This window comes from Pyxicephalus adspersus, chromosome 2, assembly GCF_032062135.1.
Source record: "Pyxicephalus adspersus chromosome 2, UCB_Pads_2.0, whole genome shotgun sequence".
NCBI classification, from domain to species: domain Eukaryota; kingdom Metazoa; phylum Chordata; class Amphibia; order Anura; family Pyxicephalidae; genus Pyxicephalus; species Pyxicephalus adspersus.
In genome coordinates this window covers 118,665,106-118,680,741 of record NC_092859.1, presented here as the reverse complement: position 1 = coordinate 118,680,741, position 15,636 = coordinate 118,665,106, and the positions used below count along the sequence as shown (strand labels likewise).

The following is a 15,636-nucleotide window of genomic DNA, read 5'->3' as shown; positions in this document are numbered from 1 at the left end:
TAGTTACAGTACCTGTATAAAAGACACCTGTCCACAAAAGCAATCAATCAATCAGATTCCAAACTAGCCACCATGACCAAGACCAAAGAGCTGTCTAAAGATGTCAGGGACAAGATTGTAGACCTACATAAGGCTGGACTACAAGACTATCACCAAGCAGCTTTGTGAGAAGGTGATAACAGTTGGTACGATAATGCGCAAACGGAAGAAACACAAAATAATTGTCAATCTCCCTCGGTCTGGGGCTCCATGCAAGATCTCCCCTCCTGGAGTTGCAATGATCATGAGAACGTGACGAAGCAGCCCAGAACTACACCAGGGGGAACTTGTCAATGATCTCAGGGCAGCTGGGACCATATTCACCAAGAAAACAATTGGTAACACACTACCATGAAGGTCTGAAATCTGGCAGACAGCACATGTACAGGCAGTCTGCAGTTTGCCAATGAATGATGGTGTTTTTCTGCTAAGGGGCAGGACACCTTCACTGCAACAAAGGGACAATGGACAGGGCCATGTACCATCAAATCTTGGGTGAGCACCTCCTTCCCCCAGCCAGGGCATTGAAAATGGGTCGTGCATGGGTATTCCAGCATGACAATGACCTAAATCACACGGCCAAGGCAACAAAGGAGTGGCTCAAGAAGAAGCACATGAAGGTCCTGGAGTGGCCTAGCCAGTCTCCAGACTGGTTGATAGGGGATCAATACGTATTTCACTTATTACAATGCACATCAGACTTTTGAGCACTTGGTTTTTGAGGGTTTTTTTTTCTGTCTCTCACACCTACAATAAACCTACCATTACAATTATAGACTCGTCATTTCTTTGTCAGAGGGCAAACGTACAAAATCAGCAAGGGATCAAATACTTCTTTCCCTGTAGTACTCTCTTCCAATTTTTTTTCCTTTTAACAGAAATATATGTAAGTATATGTATATATAAGATTGGAGACAACTCCCCTTGCTTCCAACTTCTCCAAAGGACCAAGAAAATATCTTAAACTTCACGTTAGACAGTCTATGATGAGTAAGGTAAGGTGCATTTACCTGTAAACATGGACATGAAGTTTTACTTTTTTGAGGACTTTTATGAATGGCTCTGAAGACTAAATAAAAAAAACCCTCATGAGAGATTTACCAGGACAGCTTTTGCTGAAATCATTATGAAAATGCTAGTTAGTTGAATGTCTCTAATTGGTATCCAGGCATAAAAAGATTTTCATTACTCACCACAATGTTCATATGTTGGCTGTTCTGTTTCTTGCACATCAATCCAATTTGAAATAGCTGAAATATTTATTTATTTACTGACTTTATTTATTTACTGACTTGCATGTGATGTAAAGTAAAGCTTATTTCAGGTTCTGTTTATATTTCATTATACAGCCTGACGTTATTCACTGTGTTTTTTTACATTTTTAACCACATTATTAAATTGCAAACATTAAACATTTTTACAAAGAGTAAGGAGTAAGGCTTTACCTGTTTTAATATATTTAGGTAATTTAATATAACCTGTTAACTATGTCTTTACCCTGTTGGTTGGCTACTTTTACCAAAAGGCCCAGGTCAGTGTAAACATGGCTCTGTCATACATATCAACTGTATAATGTGACTGCTGAACAAGCCTGGGAACAAAGAAGGTACTATCATTCCCTGTACATGTACATTTAGATTATTAGACTTTGATCAGATGAGTGGTGCAGTTGTGATTACCGCTTACTTATGTCTTATGTCTTACTTATGTAAACTGTGCCATGTGCTACATATAGCTTCTCACCCATAGGTAATAAATGGGTGAGGTAATAAATGTATTATAGGTAAAAAATGGAGACTGGTAATAAGAGGTTAATTACCACTTACTGTCAAATGTTGAAATGCTGGCTCATTAGGAACCAGCACAGCAGTTGGGGTGCTGAGAAGCTGGCAAGGCTCCAACTGCTGAGAGCTGCTGTTCCCACCACCTGTCTGTACCTAGTTTTAACCCCATGGATATGATTCAACTACAGTTTTGTTTTCCCCAAATACTTGTGTGTATATAACAAGTATTTTGCTTTCCCTCACACAACTAAAAACACACCAGTAGCCTTATCAGGTGAAAAAGCCCTAGCTTAGTTTTGTCTCTGAATGACTATGACTAGAACACATTATTATACCCTCCTGTAACTAATTGTTATCTGTAAATAGACTATGTAGGTGATTAAAGATTCATATAATAAAATAAACCCTGTTCATACTGATAGGTTGTTAAATAAACAGCTGTCCTGTCAGATCTCATACAAAAATGAATTGACATCCTGTGACTCCTAATTAAACAAGGTTACTTCTTTTAAGGGGAAGAATAAACAATCAGGGCAAAAAGCTAAGGGCATTGCCCTAAAGGCACGCAGAGGAATTTTCCATATTATGTCTGCTAGCATCTCAACTAGCAGATAACAAGAATGAAATGGTGGTTTATCACAGAATTGTATTAATCCTCTGCCAGATTGTCTTAATATATCTGAACTATGTTATAAGAACAAGGCTAGCCAAGCTCACATTTAGGAATAAAGGAACAGAACAAAAAGACAATATAGAAAATAAGGCTGAGATTCCTTTGCTTGCAATTTATCCTATAAAAAGTGTGTTTATCTTCCAGGCACTTGTTTTAGACCATGCACTGATATCATTTGTCAAGCATGTCCCCCTCTATGCTGGTGACCCCTTTCATGAAGTGCTATATAGTTGGGCTTTCCCCAGGGGACAAAATGGACAATGGTTCAGGACGCTCATCTTCTCCAGGCCTCCAAATGACATAATAGTAGAGGTGCACAAAGCTGGAATGTTGTGAATTTGGAGGCTCAACTTCATATCTGCCCAAGGTCCCATTATATGAGGAAAGAGTAAAGAGTGTATTATAAACATAGGTACAGCTAAGAGGACATGTCTGTAATGAATATTGCTGTAATGTGATCTCATCACTGGTAAATAAAAGAAATAGGGAGTTCTGTTTCACCTATAACATCTCACACATAAACCCTTTATTGTAAGCACAATTGCAATTGCATAGGTCTATTATATATATATATATATATATATATATATATATACTATTACTATTATATATATACTATTACTATATTATGATAAAGAAACATACACTATAATAATATCAAACAGCATATATTGCCTGGTTGACTTGTATGGTAAGTTACACATAACCATAACATGAAGTGTGCTGAAATCTCCCACATGAGATCACAGACAAAAATCAAATCCTGACACGGGTCATAAACCTTTCTCACTCTACCAGAAAATGTGCTTTAATTGCTGCTGGTGTCCCTGTTGGAAAATCTTCCCTTCATTTCTTTTATCATGTATGTGAACTTTACCATCAAACATATTGTTAGATGCTTCCTTTAGTCTGTAATATACACCATGGGAAATAATTTTTTATATCTTTTTGATAAGTGTATCATCTCAAAGAGCCCTTCTGTTTCATATGTTGGACTGCAAAATATTTAGCCTTTATGTTGTGGAGATCTGAGATTAGGAATAGTTGAGTAAATTACAATGGAAGAGACACTAAGTAGGCCACTGACACTGACATCCCAAAAAAAAAAAAAAAAGATAAAACACAAGAGAAATGGGCATTTATGCAGAGGTGTACTGTATATGTTTTTGTAATGTTGCTTTGACATAAAATCCGTCCAATAGCCATGGAGTTAGGATATTTTCCCTGACTTTTTTAATTATTGCAAGCTGTTTACTTCATCAAAGTATTTTGTTTAGTGTTTGTAAAAGAAGTCACACATTTCTATTTTGATGCATGACATTGAGGAAAATTACAGAATTTATTTCATTGGTCAAACCATCAGGCACTTTTACACAAGTAATAATATGAAATCTAGTGTGCTTATCAGGAGAGGGTGAAAGGGAGGGAAGGGTGGAGATTTTGTCTTTATGGTGTAGGATTCAGTGAAATCCCTCACAGATAATATTCTTCAGAATTGTGCTCAAAACCTACAAAAAGAAAGAGAAATATTAGATTGGAAATAGGAATCAGAAAGGTGGAAACCAGCGGTGGAAAGAATGTATTAAACATACACAGAGAAAGCCTGAGTGAATAGAGTTATTCTAAGCCACATAACAAGGGAGGTTGCGGAAAGAATGGTCCTAGTTCAGAGTAAGCTAAATTCTTAACCACATAACATACTATGGAACTTCCCATTCCTATTTTGGAAACTGTTCAGCTGTCAAAATTCTGCATTCCATGTGGGGAAAAGAAAAACAATTTGCCACTTAAAAGATGGTGGGTGGCAAGATTTAAATCCATGCCAGCTCTTTACTGCTCCTTGCGAATCTACTAGTGGAATCACTTCTCTTACAAGCTAACCAAAAGTCAGCTTTTTCACCTTAGCTATGTTTATTTTGGGGATGTGTAGCAAATTAATGATTGGTGGAGTTACAGAAATTTGAATCTCTTTGACAAAAATTACCTATTTTACTTGTTGTTCCAACCATCTTTCAAATTTCTGTACCTGTCCTCAGTCTACTTCGTGTAAGATCCTTTCCAACAACAAAAATCTAACGTGTGCATGCAAAAAGCTTAGGACCAAGCAGCCTGCCTCTGGGTAAAAGTACCTGACATGTAGGAAGACTGGTTGGTCCTAAGCTTTTAAATATCCTGTAAGGTTGCGTGCACACAGTAGACTTTTGTTGTTGAAAAGGATCTTTCATGATCCTTTCCAACGACCAAAGACTGAAGGATGCATGAAGGAGCGCTGTACATACAGCACCATTCTGCTCTATGGAGAGGGGAGGGGGAGAACAAGCGAGCGCCACCCCACTGCGCCCTCTTACCTTCACTTGTTTTACAGTCATTCATCGTTCATGGATCATCCAGGACTGATCTTTGAACGACGTCGGACTGTCACTGTACACACGTTAGATTCTCGTCCGATACCAGCCCTGAAGCGATAATTGGAACGAGAATCATCTGAAGTGAGTACGTAGCCTAAGGTGTTGACATCACTTGTTATTCGACGCTGGGTAAGACGTAATATGTTGGCGCAATATAAATCCTGTTCATTAATAATAACAAAAATAATATTAATAATAATATTAGTTGGACAGGTATTGTAAATTCTCAGCTTCCTAGCCCTGTGTTGTAGATTTCTAATAACCCCCAACCTATGTTCCTGTGGTTAGGGTCAATCACAATTACTTATTTATACTGTTTCCTTTATTAGTTTAAGTTTACCCACTGGCAAACATGAATATGTAAAAAACAAGGAGGTAATGGGCAGGCCTGGACACTATATGCTGGGGGTTCCCACCGCAGAACTGCCCATTATTTTGTGTGAAGAGGGGGTAACAAAAGTTGCTGCAGCTAAGTGTCTTGACCTTATACTAATTAGTAGCTTTTTTTTCTTCTCTTTTTTTTTTTAATATTTGAGTCACCCAAAAGTAGAACAAAAAAATCCCTTTTATGGAGCATCAAATATAAGTAATTTGATCTCTGCCAAGGATTGGTTGACAAAGTTAGTACTGTTAGATAACCCGTACATTATCTCTTGAAAGACAACAAAAAACAGACGGGTGAAATTTTGGAAAACGCAAAGTAAAGTGTGATGTGTAAATTTATATTAGCAATATTAGATGTGTGAGAATAAAAAAAAAATCATAAAATTGTTCTCACTGTGTAATACGACAGTTGGTGGCTGACACATATCGTCCTGTATAGTGGATATTACAGCGCACCACATTATTGGTAAAATCTGACTCCAGCACTAAATATTTGGGATTTACCACAACCTACAAGACAAAAGTTACACAAGAAAAGCATTTACATATTTTTAAAGTAGTAAAGTATCAAAGGATCAGTCTGCACAAAGCATTTTATTTGTGGATAAACTCTGGTTAGCTGAATCACCCCACTTTTAGGTATGTTTGTTGCTTCACCTATAGGATCTCCTAGCCAGTGTTCCCTTTTTTTTTTGTTCACCCTGTCTCCCATTACAACAAAGTTCATATATTCCAATGCATTCTTTGATGTCTAAATTACATAAAAAACCCAGCAGGAGAGTGGGGCTCTCCTATAAAGCGCAACTGGCGTAAAATCCAACAAGGCAATTCATAAAACAATAATGTGTATAAATGTAAATTATAAGCATTTTATTTGGAGCTGAAGTTTACAAATTCAAAAACCCATTGTAACGCTTAGCTGTGCCCCTATCCGCACCATTGTAATTACACAGTCACATCCTATTGACCCTCCCACCAGCTGCATTCAGTATTGTGTAAATGCATTACACAAGCGCAATGGGCACATAAACTGGCATTCTGTCCACTACTTCTATGCACTGTTTTTCTTCACTTCTCATCCTGATTTCTATTAGAATTTGCCTTGTTAATGTTGGGTTTAGCTGTGCTTGACCTTCGTAATTCTTTATTTCTTTTGGGTGGACTGATCCTTTAAATCACAATAAAATGGATATCAAGGTTATTTTGCATGAATTTACCTTGAGTATGTAGTTTCCTGGCTTCACTTCTGTTATATCGATCCACTGGCAGTCAATATCCGCATTGTACGTGTCATAACAGCCGGGACTTAAACCCTAAATGAGGGGCACAGATTGTCACTGCATTTGAGATAAAAAGAGTATGGAAGAAGAAAAACAGAAGAAGTAAAGGAAAATAAAGAAGAGTAATGGAAGGCAGTAGCAGGATCTGAAACACTGAGGTCTGTACAAACAACAAGAATAAAATGTTACTAACTTGGGTATGCGAGGTACAGGCATATCTCTTGAGGTTCCCAAAGTCACATGTTGTATCCTCTAGACAAAAGCTGGCCTTATGTCCCTCTGCTACTTTTCGCCCTGTTGTTGCATCTAGTAAATCGTAATGACTGAATTCATCCATGCTGTGATAGTGTCTGTTATTAAAAAAGCAGATATGTCAACACTTACAGTACTAAAAACATATCCACATCTTCTGTAGCTGACTACCAAACTTTTGTATTATATTCAGTGGGTTACAGTTTCTACCATAATCCTATTCAAATCCCATTATAACAATGGTACAAATTCTAAATATGTGCAAACGGTTCTGCACAAACAAAAACTAGGTAACATTGTGTTTACTGCCAAAACAGCACCTTGCCTCCCCGCACAGAGCTTTATATCAGAATAACTGAAGTTATTTTGTGAGGAGAATAGCAAAGAAAGCAGAGCTTCCTCTTCATAAGGGAAGTAGCCATAAAACTGAACTACAGAAGCTGTGGATTAAAAATCAATGACTATGAGAACGCAAACCACGTGCCGCGTCTTTCATAAGCACTAAAAGCAACTAACAACAAGCAACTAGCATGGGAAGACAGAAATGAAACCATGAAGTTACCATTATTTTTTACTGTATAAACTGTCAAATAAGGTATGTGATATCTGACAGGGAATGGCAAGTGAGAAATGTGAATATATTTAAGAATAATTGATAAAATATGAAAATTCCATTACTGACACCACTATATACACATCTAGTATGTGAACTTAACCTCCTTCAGGCTTAAAATTTCTAGAAAAAACATGCAAAAACACTACATTTTTTAAACACATGTGAAAATGTTCAATGTAGGTCTTAAATATACGTATAAGTGGCACTGTAGTTCCGCTTTGAAAAAAAAAGGCAGGACTTTCATGTAGAAAAGGATGATGTATCTTCTGCAATAAAACATACTTAACTACCTGATCGCTGCCTTTTTTTAGGAAAATGTTGAGCATATGCTGGGGAAATGCCTGGTATCCCAGAATCCACCAGGGCTGCTGGGACTTACGTCCTCCCAGCTCAGTCAATCAAGGTGGCAAAAATCAAATGACAGAACACGGACAAATGAGTGTATTTAAAAATTACGATCAGACAGGCAATGTCCCATCTGCAATAATGGGCCTGCCTGGTCATGATTGTCTAATAGTTAGCTTTAGTCCTGCTTTAAAACTCAAATGGACTATATATATATATAAATATAAATATAAATATATATATATATATATATATATATATAGCAAAGAACAACAAAAGTGGTTGTTGCAGAGGTCATGTAATATCTAAGCAACTGTTTTTCGAACCTACATTTTCAGTTATTCAGTGCACACAGACCTGATACAATAAATACCAAATATGTCATCCATTTATAGATACTATATACTATGGTAAAATTCTCTATTAGGAAAGCTTTTAAAACCTATAGCTCATAGTTCATAGTTAACCATAAATAATGGCTCTAGAAATATTCCTTTCACTCCAACATGTGTGGCAATACCAAATTCACTGTTCATTTAATTTGTTTACTACTTTATTTATTTAAATTTTGTATGTATACAAAAAAAAAAATCAAATACTGACAGTAATGGATTTAGCTACTATAAGCATTAGTGCTCACAGCGGAGAGTTCTGGGACTACAACAAAAATGGATGATCAGCAAATAGAAGTTCTGCTCCTCTGCTTGGACATGCCAAATTCTGTTTGCCATCTTAAACGTCTATAGTTAATTACAAGCATGATGTGGGCCAGGAAATAAATGTTAAAAGTTTTAGGGATAAATGTTTTACACAGAATTGCTGGGGGTTAATGACAAGGATGTTAGACAATCATAAACCTACTTTTTTGGAGAGTATAGAGTATAGCTAGAGTATAGCTATAATAATTCAGAAGGTACTGCTCTGCCAATGCTACATACCTTGGCATTAAATAAAAAACACACAATTTGCTCTTTGTTGTGAAACCTTTACCTGTTAAGATCCATTTTCCTATTGCACTTACTTTTCGATAGTTTTGTAGTTTACAATTCTCAACAAATCTAATGTTATTTGCAATGCCTGTGCAATATGTATCATGTTTGAAATGTTCAATTTTATTAACCACATTCAAAAGCACAATTGTTTTGTTTGTGAACCCCTTTAGGCACATCCACAAAGAGGATCTTTGAAGCAAACCTGGAAAGGATTTCTTAAAAGTCATTTGTTATTTGATAGCAAATGTTTTCAATCCAGGACCAGATCCATTCCAGGTGTGCTGGATCACCCAGCTTCACAGATGAAAGTGTATCCTCTTCAGCCTCGGAGAGCTTAAATAAATCAGGCTCAATGTGCACAAAGCATTCAGCACAAACTGTTTGCAGTACATTTTCTTTCTTCCCTCCATAATTAGGGATTTAAAATTGTTTTTTTTATATTTGGTATAGGCTCAATTTGCAAAACCAATAGTTTCAATTAATTGGATTTTGCATATGAACCCTTCGCTAAACAACAGGACACAAGGCAAGATGTCTTTCGGCCATACTTCCCTCCCATGGAAATATGTTGGCTAATATGTTTTTTACCAGGTAATATACCCCTATCATTGACCTGATATTATTGAAATCTTTACAACATTGGTACAAAATTAAATTTTTAATGGCCTTAAACTTGGTACCTGGACTTACCTGTGTTGATGGTTGTCCCTGACTATATTAAAAAAACAGCTGTCCACTCCCCAAATAATATACAATACTCACTGATGGCAGCTGTGCCACTCCCATGCTTGGCGTGGTCGTGTAGGCAGAAAATCAGCCGTTCCCTGGTTCTTCACTCTCTGAGGAAATCGAAGTAGAACTCTCACATCATAATCTGAAGTGTCTGATGCATATGCAGAGCTGTGGAGGCAAAATACAAATTTGGTGATCTAGAAACATTTGCCAGACAGGACAGCTCATTTCCCCAACCCAAGTGCAACAGTGGCAGCAACATGGCTGTTTCAAGACCAACCCTCCAGCCCGCTAACTATTTGATAAAGGGGCAGCAAAATACTTCTGAACCTCTCTACAAAGTCAGATAATCATTAGATGATTGTCCTGTGGAGAGGGGTGAGGAACAGCAAACAACATAGGAGTGCACAGTGGTCGTTCAGGCCACATGTATTAGCAATATGTATTGTATTATAATACATCTATGCTTTTGTCTCAGCAAACCTTACAACACCTATTGATGTTCCCACCTCCCCTGAAGAAGCCTATCTGGTGAAACGTGTGGGGCTTAAGTGGACATAATTTTTATACTTAGTGCTTTAGTATCTCTTGTATAATAATCTCTCCAATAGTGGATCTTTTTAAGTACAGGTTGAATAATTTTGCAATAAAAAACTGTGTTAATATATTACTCTGGCCTAAAAGCTTTTTCTCCTATTCACAGTATTACATTGGAGTTATGCCAAGCACGAAACAAGTACCTTCGTCAGTTGTGCACTTAATTATTTTTAAATTAATACTGCACTAATTGGAGTTTTCTATATCTTCATGGAGTTTGACTTTAAATGTAAATAGCCATTGGGTATTTATACAACACATTTTTTGTGGATTCGTTGGCAATTTCTTTGCTGGCCATTTTTTCTTGTTTGGCATTTTAAACTCGATGCTAAATAAAAGTTACTTCCTTTCACACGCTGATGTAGCAATAGGCTTTTAACCAAAACAAAGTTTCTCACAGGCACAGACGCATTATTGAGCAATTACATATATCATTTGGAATGGGACAGACAAGATCCACCCACTCAACAAACATGGAATCTATATCATTTTATTTCTTTTTAAACTCTATTCCACTCACATTCCACAGTTCCCAAACAAAGAATTCTTTGCTGATAGAAACATGTAGACTGCCATTGCTACCTCCTTCGTTTTGCTGCTTGGCTGTCTCTGGTTTCCTGACTTTCTGAGTCACTGACAAGAACAAGTATGCATAAAGTAAAATCAGAACGCCTTTATTGCTTCTATTAGATCGGTTACTTAAAGTGCTCATGCTATTGGATTAGCAGTTGGACACTAGCATGTTAAAAAAGTAAGTTTATCAGTGGCAAGTAACATATTTCACCCTGTCATGACTGGAGGTCATTGAAGCTTAGATACCCAGGACAAATTTAGAGGCATCAGTATGCACCAGGTATGCCAGTTACCTTGATATTGAGAGTGGGGTCTTGGAACCAGCAACACACACAGTTCTAGTTCATTGCTACAAATCCCCACATTGGGTGTGATTTATCAAAGCTCTCTAAGACTGAAAAAGATTATCATGGGAGAATCAAACCTGTAATTGATTTGGTCCAGGATTGAAAACGTTTGCCAATTGATTTTTAAAAATGCATTCCAGGTTTGATGGATTATGCCGGTTCACCTATGATAGCCTCTCCAGTCTTAGAGATCTTTAATAAATCAGGCCCATTGTGTGTGACAAATAAAAATGTCAACACTCAATGTTTGTTAAGTGGGTAAATAAATCCTGTCTGTCTCATTGCAAATATGTCATTTCTCAATAATCAGTCTGTGCCAGTGGGAAACTTTTAGTAAGTATCTAGTGAAAAAGATAAAGATCTAACAAGTTGCAAACAAATACCAGTTTACAATTTCTGAGATCTTGTGAGCTGATATCTTACTGTGCTTTCTGCCTGTGCTGCATGTTTATCAGCTATCTGTGTACTTCATCAGTGGTCCCTAAACTTTTAGACATCACGGACCACTAAATTTACAGACTCAGAACTGCGCATGTGTTGGGAGCTGTGTCTCACTCAAAGGGGAAGCAACTTCCCAAAGACTGACGTCATGATCCCAGAACCCGCCTACACCAGAGACACAACCCATCCAACACCCTGACCCTGCGATCCATACAGGTGACATGGTCTGCAGCTCTGGCCAGTGCACCCTGACCCCACTGGGGGGTGCACCCGCCAGAGCCATGGACCACCAAAATTTTCTTGCAGACCATCAGCGGTCCACGGACCACAGGTTGGGGACTGCTGTACTACATAATCCCTCATCTTATCCTAGGTTGGCAATGTTGCTTCCCTTCACAGTAGGGTAAATAAGCATTGTCTTGGTAGGGCAAAATGTGTTACAATGAGGATTATCATGTGAAAATAAAAATAATAAAACTTAAAAAACAAATTAAGCCACCACATCTAAGGACTGGTAAACTGCAATAAATTAGATTTTGTAGTTGGACGTTCAAGTAAATTTCATGTGAAGTTAAGGCTAAGCCACAATGTATTGAATGGAAAAAAAGTCTCCCCCATTAACAAAGAACCAGTCATTGTCAGCAAAAAAAATCTCCTCACCTTATGCTCTGTGATAATAAAGCCCTTTCAGTACCAGTACAAAAATATTAAGGAATGGAGTTACTAGATAAAAGAACACATTTTGTCAATCATTTTGTCTTTTCACTACTAGGCTCTGCATTTTGTAGGTCAGGACTGCTGTAGATTTTTTGGTACTCTTGCCATCAGTAAAGCCCACTGTGAATGTATGATAATCATACAATATAAATATTGAATTCTTCCTGATCCGCCTCTGGCTATGTGACAAGATTTTATGTAAGGAAAAAATATAATCATTCTGCAGAAAAAATGAACTTAGCCCTGAGAAGAGAAATATAACAAATTTGTATGGCCATACAGCCATAGTACATAGAAATGAACTTCAGTGAACTAGGATATGCAACATGTACACTTCCACATCAATACGATTCTATCTAATAACTTTGTGCAGATGATAAGAGGGAAGCCCATATGCCAGGTGTGCAAACTATATTACTGTTACACTAGAAATATTTGGACATTGTTGGCTTCTTTCCCATAGACATAGCAGATGTGAATGCCTCATCTTACACATATATGATAACACGGCCTTTCCCCTTTGGTTCTTTGCCGCATACATTCACACCAACTTGCTGAATATTGCAGGTCAAAAGTATTTTGAAGGTATGCCAAGGCAGGGTAAAAAGTATAGGCTCTCTGAAATTGTATTATACAACACTTGAAAGCTGTGCAGACACAAATTAGGTATCATGAAGAACAATGGGAATAGTTAGAACATTTAGAGCAAACTAAAAGCAGGAGAATTTTCCCATTTATGGAAAACGTTTTTTTAAACTAAATGTATTATTCCAAAGTGTTTGTGTTTTACAAAAACATAATTACTTACTTTTTACTGTACTTATTATAAGTCTGATATTTAGCAGATTGTGAGTTTCCTAACAAAGCACAGAAATTGGCTGCTTGTCCTAGTTTTATAAATGTCCCTCACTGTGCCATAAATGTAAGAGTGAGCCTAATGCATTAATAATGAACAGAAACCAGATTACGAAGCTTTTGTATGAACTGGCACTGGGGGCCTCATGTATGAAAATCCCCAGTGTTTATTCCTCACATTTTCCATTAACAGTGTCATTGCAAAATTGGGTTTTTTTCTGAACTCTTTGACAACCATAGATGTTGTTGAATTTAATCTTCCTATTTGGTCCTTCCTACATCCAAATGACTAAACTCATTGGGCCTGATTTATTAAAGCTCTCCAAGACTGGAGAGAAAACACTTTTATCAGTGAGGCTGGGTGAACCAAACAACCTAGAATGCATCTGGTCCAGGCTTTAAAACATTTGCTAACAAAAAGCAAATGACTTTAAGAAATCCATTCCGGGTTTGCTGGATTACCAAGGTTCACTGATGAAAGTGTATCCTCTCCAGCCTTGTGCTTTAATATATCAAGCCCATTGAGTTATTGCTTTTCTTTTCTAATCCATGTTATTGCATTTGCTATAATACCTCCTCAATATGTAGTTGTTTTGAGTGCCATGGTTTTAATAGGGCAAAGCTACAGTCTCAAAGTTCCCATATTCTGAAGGGTGCACAGGTTCACCAGCATCTGTGGTATACATTTGCTCCTGTGCCATTTGCAAGAAGACCTTTCACCGTGACAAACACAAGGGCAGATGGAAATCTAGTGTGCACATTTTTATATACTATTTTTAGAAGTCTTATACTTCTATTGGGAAAATAATGTACCTTTCAAATAATATGGCAGTTCACCACTGCCCTAGGCTGTAGTCAAAAAGAAAATTGTGCCTAAAAAAGGGTTTTATTTATTAGCTGTCAATGTACAGGATATGGGGGGCCTTTGGCAATAGGGACACACATAATGTTCAGTATATACAGTATAATAATATAAACTTTTAAAGGCAAGAGGTTGTAAATATGCTATAGGTGTGGGTGGAGAAATGTAGAAAATCTTGAGAGACTAAGGCAGTTTTCTCCGCAGCCCCTGTTAGCCATGTAAACCACCTGGCTGTTTTGAAAAGTTTGGTCACAAGGGCCACCACCCTATTGCTTCTTCCCATCCAGCTTCAAAATTGTTTTGTGGAAAACACTGTAGGGGTAGGTTCCATAAGGCTGTTAGAAATCACTGCTATGATTTTAACTTCAGACCGCTGAGGTACGACACCAAAAAGCCACATGTGCAACCAGGGTTTTTTTAAGAAAATCAATGGATCATTGATAGACAACATCCCCAGAGGTGTTTAGCCGGTTGCTCCGCCCGGCTGATTTGAATACCCCGCCCAGCTCTCGGCAGCTCTCATCCTCGGATGCCTGGATCTCAGTGAGGCTGCTCTCTACTCTGAGCCATCTGTTCAGAGGATTGCTGCCGTCGAGCACACAGTTCAGCCTTCATGTGAAGGAGACACAGGCAGCCCCGCCCCCATCTCATAGCACGAGCTCTGCCTGTGAAATGTATCCAGTGTGTATAAAGTATCCATGTCATTCTGCATCCTCACAGCTCTGTATACAAACCTCCATATCTCTTAAACTGTATGTCACAATGACCTGTAATTTTCAGGGTGTACAGGGGGCCCTCATAGATACTAGTTATTACAATTTCAGGCCCCCAGATTTAAATAATTTCAAGATATGGGGGTCACAAATGTAAAAAGTTATGAAAATTGAACTTTGGGGTTGCTGTTTCAGAGGAAAGTGCAACTAGGAGTCCTAACTTGAAAGTGCAAATTGGGGACCCCGGAGCCACTAACATAGCAAGGAGCGTTGGGGTGGGGCCCCTAAATATATACCTACCTGTCATAAATCTATACCTGTCAAACTACTGTCTGCTTCTCTTCTTTGTACACCAATTTCTCTGAGGGTGGGGGTACACAACTGAAAATATAGGTGCAAGTGCCGGGCACATTCTCTCCTTACAATCTCATTATTACAGCATCATTACAACATAAAACACTCTGCCCATCAAAATATGCCTCCCTGCCCTGTTACACATTCCTGTCCACTTATCTAACATTCTGAACTTTAATTGGGGAATGGGGAGGTGTAAGAAACCAAAAATATAGGTACAAGTGGGGAACATCAGTGACTAACATCCCCTAAAACTTCATAACTATGGCATCATTAGAAAATGAACTCTGCCCACAAAATTTTATTGAGGTTGAGGTACTGGAAGGTTACAGTCATGTGTAACAAGGAAGTGGATTTGGATGGACAGTTTTTTTTTAATGTTGTAATGATGCCATGGTGATGAAAGGTGATTGCCACACGTGTCTCCCACTTCCACCTATATTGTTGTTTTCCTGCACCTCTTAATTCTGAAGAAATTGGGGTTTGAGGTAAGATGCAGACAGATATGTGTAAAAGAGCAGGCAGCTAATTTTGCTAGGTAGAGATTTATCTTCTCATAACGCCATAGTAATTATATTTTAAAAAGTTTTAGCCACAAGTGTCCCCCACTTGCACCTACAGTTTCAGTTTCCTATGCCTCCACGTGTACCTTAAAAATTTCAAGTTAATACA

The 15,636-nt window shown here is 37.8% G+C and overlaps 1 protein-coding gene across 1 annotated transcript in view; it reads right to left on the bottom strand.

Annotated features, from left to right (window-relative positions):
• Positions 1–3,816: 3,816 nt before the first annotated feature.
• Positions 3,817–15,636, bottom strand: part of LOXL1 (lysyl oxidase like 1) — a 19,647-nt gene continuing 7,827 nt past the window's right edge. Inside the window, exons 3-7 of the mRNA XM_072402137.1 lie at positions 9,536–9,673; positions 6,762–6,918; positions 6,506–6,601; positions 5,683–5,798; positions 3,817–4,004 (exon numbers count right to left, since the gene is read on the bottom strand). Coding sequence (XP_072258238.1) covers positions 3,998–4,004; positions 5,683–5,798; positions 6,506–6,601; positions 6,762–6,918; positions 9,536–9,673 — 514 coding nt within the window. The 3' untranslated portion in view covers positions 3,817–3,997. The remainder of the gene's footprint in view (positions 4,005–5,682; positions 5,799–6,505; positions 6,602–6,761; positions 6,919–9,535; positions 9,674–15,636) is intronic.